This window comes from Brassica napus, chromosome C2, assembly GCF_020379485.1.
Source record: "Brassica napus cultivar Da-Ae chromosome C2, Da-Ae, whole genome shotgun sequence".
Taxonomy (NCBI): Eukaryota; Viridiplantae; Streptophyta; class Magnoliopsida; order Brassicales; family Brassicaceae; genus Brassica; species Brassica napus.
In genome coordinates, this window is record NC_063445.1 from 2,953,499 (window position 1) to 2,960,645 (window position 7,147).

Genomic DNA, 7,147 nt, shown 5'->3' on the forward strand with positions numbered 1-7,147 from the left:
TGACATGTGTTGTTCTTTTCTTAAGAATCCATCTGTAACTTTCCCTGGCTCTTAAAAAAAAGACCAAATCAAATCCTCTGTTTTTCTCAAGGTTTTAACAACTAATTCTAAACTCAAAAGAATCATCATCATCATCACAACAGATGTAAAGAATCAATATCTAGAAGAAAAAAAAATCAATTCGATTTGAAGCGTCTTGTCACCCTTTGGTGGCTTGAGGTTTATGCTGTTCTTGGACAACATTCTCTTCTTGGTACATCAGCTTTCTCCTCTTGAGACCATAGCCATTGTACTGATAGATTATGCTGTACAGACACTGCCTTAATCCAAGCACATCGAAATCCTCAATGAACCTTAAATCTCTTTGTCTCCACTTCAAACCGGCACACTTCTGGTATTCCTCAAGAACAGATGATAAGCACCAGTTCTGCACTTTCCTCAAGCATCCCACAAGACAACCTGTCCTATGCTGCAACAAAATACAGAAACGCCATTATACCTCAACCCCAGAGCTTATGAAACTTGGAGAAGGGGTTTGGGGTTTTAGTTTTGGTTACCTTTCCTTGCTTACAGTGGATGAGAACTGGATGATTTCTAACATCTGTAAGCAAAACAAAGAGAAGGAACGAATAAGAGAGCAAAAATAGAGAAACAAGACATGAAAGAGTCCTTACCAACAAGTACTCTAAGAGCACTCAAGACTGTATCCTTTGGCATAGGAGTTGGAGGATCCTATGGCGCGTAAAAAAAACAATACCAACCTCAGAAAACCAAAGGCATAATATAAAAGCCACCACAAGACTCAAATAAAAAAAAAAAAAAAAACAGAAACAAGCAATTGTATAAGTGCTCCTGCTAATGCAAATCAAGAAGATAACAGCTGTTTTGCAGAAGAGAAAAAAAAAACACAACAAAGAAACATGTTTTGTAATTAAATAAAAGTGTTTCAAGGAAAATAAAACAAGGAAAACGATGGGCAGAGTCAAAGATTCTTTTTTTTGTTTCTAATGCTCAAAGGAGAATCAGAATCAAAGAGAGAATCTTTACATGATGGATTTAAGATTGAGAGTTGATAAAAAACTGAAGTTCTCGAGCTGAGGAAACCCAGATCGGTATATTCCATCTTCCACCTTCCAGAAATTCTTCGGCGGAATCAAAACCTCGTTATGATCATCATCATCATCCTCCATTAGTAAATGTAAACCCATCTCAATTACACGTCTCCGAATCGCCGAAACCAAAAAAGAGTCGTTAATTGGGAGACAGAGACAATACGAGAAAGCAAGCAAAGAGAAAAACCGCCGCCATTATTAGTTCTTCGTTGGATCCCTCTGTGAGGTTTGGTTTTTGGATTTTAATCAGGGAATGTTTGTTTTCTCTGTTATCTTCCAGATTGTGACACGTGTCACATCCTACGCTGTTCTGTAGTCGCTGTTTAACAAATTCCCACGAATCTATTTGACTGTAAGAAAGTCAATATTTAGTTTTTTTTTTTTCTTTCTGTTAACTTGTTTTCCGCAGATTCGATTAAGGCCCCCACAAGTCATTGTTAGTTTAGGAATCAACGGTTTATTATGTAAGAGGAATTTGGTAGAATCTTAAATATTACTCCTTCTATTTTAAAATAGTACATATTTTAAAATATTCACATAATTATATAACTTATTAATTTAGTTATAAATGTACAATTTTTTTGATTATTTATTTTTATAATTCTAAACCAATAAAAAATCAATAATACAATTATTTTTTAAAAAAAATTAGAGCTAATCATTATTAATTGATAAAAACACATAAAAATATAAAAGGTATCTTTCTGAAATAATTTATTTTCTTAAGATATCAATAAAATCGAGGAAGGAATAGTTGATTTTTAAAGAATTTTAAATCATCCTTAGTGTCATAAATAACAATCGTAAAATTGCAAAACAAAAATAATGATGATCTGTGTGATTTTATCTTATAACTAATGATTGTATTGTACTTAAATATACTAAAATATTCATATAACTAGTTTATACAAAATGAAAACCGTATCCACAAAATATATAACCACGTACTATATATACTCCAGTAATAACAAGATATATATATACGGCGTATCATATAATGTATCATCATCATAGATCAGATATTCATCATATGTATCAAAATATGTCTAGATCCTTGTACAAAACATATGATAAATTATAAAGTGTGATGAAGAAGAGGATTAACGACGTCTTGTTTTGTAGCGGCGGCGGCGGCTGCAAGCAGCTCCGGCGGTATGAGATCTTCCCATCCTTTACCTGGACCTGCAACCGCGGTTAAACCGCTTTCCCAACCGATATGCGATACATGTTTTACGTTTGTAGGAACGCCTATCTCCATTCCTCCATCTTCACTCTCTTCTTCTTCTTCTTTGTAAGCTACATTATTAATATCCAAAGTTTATACATGTACTTTTGACACTACGTATAAGGTACCATTATTATTGCGTGAAATATAGATAAGTGGAAATTATTAGATTAGCTTACCAAAGTGTTGAGAAATGGTTTTGAAGCTCTTGAAAAGCCGGTTAATACCGGTAGATATATCCGGTTTAGAAACAGCAAGGAACTTGAATACATTCTTCATGTTTTCTTCCTCTTCTTGGTCACGAATCCCTTTTGAAAGCACATCAAGAGAACGCACCGAAGATACATGATTTTCAATATGTACACACAAATATATGTATTATGTATATATAAAAGAGATCGAACCTTGAGGAGAGTGATGATGATGATGAGGCTTAGAGAGAGGAGATAAAACGGCAACACTTGAGTCGGAGATACATCCGACGGAGAAAGGAAGCACCACAAGTCTCTCCATTCTATCTCTCATTTTCTGCCAAGCCTTTCCTTTTACTATACTGATATTTATATACAAGAATATATGTGTCATGTGTGTATAACGTATATGTACTATGAAAATGACAAACCACCAAATGTCTTAGTGTATTTAATTCGTTTTTTCTTTTGTTTGTAAGCTTTGTTAGAATATAATTTGGTGGTGATCGTGTTATGTGTTCTTCTGACTTTGTAGTGAAGTTACAATGATGTTTACGTGTGTGCACATGAAGTTGCGGTTCGCTGAGAAGGAAGTGATAGCTTTGTTAAATTAATTATTTTTCTCCTTTGTATTGAGCTCAACTAATGTTTGGTCGACTGTTCTCTTTGTCTTTGGTGACGTAGCATCTGCACTATATTTGACAGTTCGAAAACTAGTATATGGTGAATTCTAAATCGTGATATCTATATATGCACTATATAAGAATTCAAATGTGACTTTGAGAACGACTAAACTTTCGTTTGTTATTATGTTTCTCGTATATATATACCACATTTTTTTACAGCAAAATCCAAAAGTACGCGTTTGAAAATTGTAAACGATAAAAATTTCTGACGTCGCAAGTCAATCATAACAATTTGATAACTATGTAGGTTGTGTTATATACATCAGACTCTGTAAGCATCAAAAATGCCTCCCATAGATCAGTCTTATCCTAATTTAGTTGACTATTGCACACTCTTTTGAAGTTTTTCCATCAAAAAGCAAAAGTTCACTTCTCATTATGATTTTTACAAAATTCTGTAGATAACTAGTTTAACTTTAGATGGAGTTTATAATGACTACTCAAGGACTCTATAATGTATGTATAATGATGACTTAAATGATTAAAATGTTACATCCCCTTGGAATCAAAGCAATCTATTAAAATGTATCATTTTATTTTGCTGACTATTATTACCAAATGCTATGATGCAAGGCCTTCTTTTCTGTACTTTTCGTTTATCTATATATTTTTCGCACTCATTCAACCATTTGATACCATTATTAATTGATCGATTATCATGAATGAATTTAGTTGGAGGACAAAAAAATACTAATTGCTGAACCTTATTTATCTGCATATAGTAGTAGCATAGTACAAGTTTACAGCTAGCCATCACAATAATTGACTATCTTAACTGGCTCGCAGTATATTGTTTATGGTAAGACCACTACAATACACAAATCTCTGGAAATGAACTTCCTATATCCAATTCATCATCTCATCTGCTATACAAACTTATAGACTGTAAAAAGAGAGAGAATATAGTAGTTAGAATTCAATCCCGGTTCAAACCAAACCGAAAACCTGGTAAAGTCAAAAACTAATAACCAACATCATACCGATCGGTTAGACATGGTTTTGGGTTTATGATTTGATTAGAACGAGACTTCGACACTTTAACGCACCTTAAAGCACGATCAAAGAGGATATTCGGGGGGGAGCAGCAAATGCGCGAAACGTATTGGACCAATTCAACAGAAACGTGATAAACCAAAATGCATGCATACCCACTGATTCGTGTTTACCCCCTCCCTCTGAAAGAAAAAGAAGAAGAAAACCTAGGAATCTACTGCATTCTCTCCAAAACTCGAGTCAGGTCCATCACGAAAGCCTTTTCTTTTCCCTCTTTCTATTATAGATGTCTTTGGACGAGATAAACAAGAACGAGGTCGACATTGTCATCGGCGCTCTCAACGCTGACCTCACACCCTCTAAACACCTGGAGACCCTTCTTCTCCAGATTCCATCTCATCATCGTCAAAGACCCCGAGCTCAAGAAGACCTCAACATCCCACAAGGCTTCGACGTCTCCATCTACTCAAAGGGAGAGTGAGATGGGAGACGCTTGAGGATGTTGGTGCGGGATGTGTTGGAAACATGTGGTAGATCATTGGGGTATGGTGTGAAGACAGGGATGCCCTTGCCTGTGTGTGGAGGAACGAGAGAGGAGATGCGGTGGAGAGTTGAGGAAGAAGTGGGAAGGGGAAGGGATCGATGAAGCTGATGGAGCGAGGGTTCGTTTTTTTGAGTCTTGACGTTGCCTGAGATGCGGTTACGGTTGAGGATTGTGTGGTTGAGCTTGCTAAAGCGGTGAAGAGCAGTTGGGTTCGGGTGATCATGCTTTTACTCAGGTGCTGATGCTATGGTTAAGTGGTTCAGCTTTGGAGTGAGTTAACTCGCGGTTTAAAAGTTGAACCAATGAATATATCTTGTTGAGGTTAGGTTCCTTTATCATGTCTTTCATCACGTTCATTTTCTTTTTTTTTTAATCTAATTATAATCATGTTTTAGTGAGACTTTCAATAATGTATATATCTTGACTGATGAAACACATCTTGTTAGTTTTTATGATGATAATATCTTTTTCTTCCGGTTCTTCTTTGATTCAGTCTTGTAGAATCATAAACATGAATTTGCTAGTACTACTAGCAATTTGGTATGTTCACAAAGATACAACAAACATTAATCATTCATTCAAAGCATTAAGCAAAGACTGAATGTCTATAAGTTTTTCCCTAAGCAATATGCTGTAGTAGTTTTTAAAAATCAATGTAGATGATGTCTAGACAGACGCAGGACCGGCTCTGATAGGGGCTCTAGGAGAAAAAAGAAATTTTTTACTCTCTAAAATTTATATAGAGATAATGTTTAAAATATTTTTAAAATTTAATCAATAATATTTTGTATATTTTGTAATGAAAATAAAACTATATACATGTCAAATAATTTTGGGCCATTTTCAATTTTATTTATTGTATTTATAATTTTTTTTATATATAAAAATATAAATTTATAAAAAATTGGACCCCTTATTTATCATTACACGGGGAGACACGGATTCGGATTCGGGGCGATCGCACTGCTTGTCCTCTTGTAAGCCGGCTCTGGACAGACGTCCGTATAAGAAGAAAATCAGATCTAAACGAAATATTTTTTTAAAACTTTTTAGAAAAATCAGTCCAAACGTTTAAAAAGTAGGTCTAAACACCTACTTAATCAATAATCCTCCATAAAACATTTAATTATTGCCTAACAATTTCTTGAAAATTGCAAGCTGAAGTTTGATTATTTTAGTTTTGTCTGGTTAGAACTTAATGGGCCATAACGAAAGCCTTACAAGCCCATATAAAAAAATAAGAGAAGGGCCACTTACCATGTGTAGCGCGTTGAGGAGACGCACTTAATAATAAATTAGCCCGGTTATTACGGGTTTAATGCCATGTCGGTAGTGGTACTACACGTGGCCGACTTCTTCCGACATAAACTAGAACAGCTGTTCCCATCTTCTTGTCCGTCATAATCTGTTAAAATCTCCACGTTTTTTTTTTCTTTCACATTACACTCCAAATCCTAAATCAGATCGAAACAAAACAACTGATTAGTTTCTAAAATTAATCGGAGATATGTCGCAAGATCACGACGAAACAGAGAACAAATCCTACGCAGACGCCGTCGGTGGCGATGGCGATGACGCCGGAGAAACCGTCAAGGAGAGACGACCAATGGTGACCGCAAAACAGACTCTGTGAAGGTTGATGAGGAGGATGGTTCGGAGAGTCTCTACTCCTTGGTTTGCATCACGATCGGTTCGATTCTGTTTCCCGATTCCAAAACCGGTTACGCCTCATCTTCTCCTCTGCTTCAACGAATAAGAAACTCCTTCGCCGAAAATGGCCCGAAGCTTCGAGAAGCTTCTAAGAAAACTTCACGTGAGATTCTCCAATGGACTCGTCGAGGCAGTTACCTTCGTGCACTCCTTGTCATCACTGTAAATGTTTTTTTTTTTTTTAATTTGATTTGATTCTCCTCATTATGTGTCATTGTTAGTTTTGGTTATGTAACTGTTACCATTGATGAAAAAATTTGGAACTTTATTGGACCCATTGATTTAAATCAATTTTTTTTGTTTGTTATTTTTTGGTAATAATTTTGTTTGTTGCAGATGGGAACAATAGGTCTTGTTACGACAATGGCACTGGTTGTGTTCGCGCTCTTCTTTGTAGCTGCGACATTTAATGCAATCATAATATCTCTTTTGGTTTCGCTTGCTGCTGCGGGTGGATTCTTGGCTCTCTTCTTTCTCTCCTTGGCTGGTATTTACATCGGAGCCTTGTCCGTTGCTGCTTTCGTCGTCTCTACTCTTATCTACCGTTTACAATTCAGCGGTTGTTTCCGTTTTATTTGCCCAGGTAATATACTCTGTTTCTTTTTGTAGTGTTGGTGAATTGTAACGATATTTGGTATGGATCAGGTTGGATTGGGTTTTCTATGCTGTGTGGTTGGGAGCAAGAA

At 35.7% G+C, this 7,147-nt stretch overlaps 2 protein-coding genes and 1 pseudogene across 2 annotated transcripts; 1 reads left to right on the top strand and 2 right to left on the bottom strand.

Annotated features, from left to right (window-relative positions):
* Positions 1 to 6: 6 nt before the first annotated feature.
* Positions 7 to 1,633, bottom strand: LOC106423642 (tyrosine-protein phosphatase DSP5). Its single transcript, XM_048746408.1, is given in 4 exon segments — positions 7 to 469; positions 558 to 601; positions 675 to 732; positions 921 to 1,633. Coding segments are annotated over 4 exon segments (660 nt in total). The 5' UTR covers positions 1,209 to 1,633; the 3' UTR covers positions 7 to 199.
* A 431-nt stretch (positions 1,634 to 2,064) lies between these two features.
* LOC106357295 (CRIB domain-containing protein RIC4-like) lies at positions 2,065 to 2,903 on the bottom strand. The gene is made up of 3 exons (XM_013796978.3): positions 2,742 to 2,903; positions 2,517 to 2,645; positions 2,065 to 2,408 (listed from the first exon to the last, which is right to left on the bottom strand). The coding sequence occupies exons 1-3, from the start codon at positions 2,860 to 2,862 to the stop codon at positions 2,188 to 2,190; spliced, it is 471 nt and encodes a 156-aa protein (XP_013652432.1). The 5' UTR covers positions 2,863 to 2,903; the 3' UTR covers positions 2,065 to 2,187.
* A 3,219-nt stretch (positions 2,904 to 6,122) lies between these two features.
* Positions 6,123 to 7,070, top strand: LOC125581764 (annotated as a pseudogene).
* The last annotated feature ends 77 nt before the right edge of the window (positions 7,071 to 7,147 follow it).

Excerpts from the sequence above, each read along its gene's own strand:
- LOC106357295 (XM_013796978.3), bottom strand. The coding sequence starts at position 2,862 with ATGAGAGATAGAATGGAGAGACTTGTGGTGCTTCCTTTCTCCGTCGGA. Across the intron at positions 2,646-2,741 it reads TCATCATCACTCTCCTCAAG|GGATTCGTGACCAAGAAGAG; the intron begins GTTCGATCTCTT and ends TGCTTTCAAAAG. Across the intron at positions 2,409-2,516 it reads AACCATTTCTCAACACTTTG|CTTACAAAGAAGAAGAAGAA; the intron begins GTAAGCTAATCT and ends TTAATAATGTAG.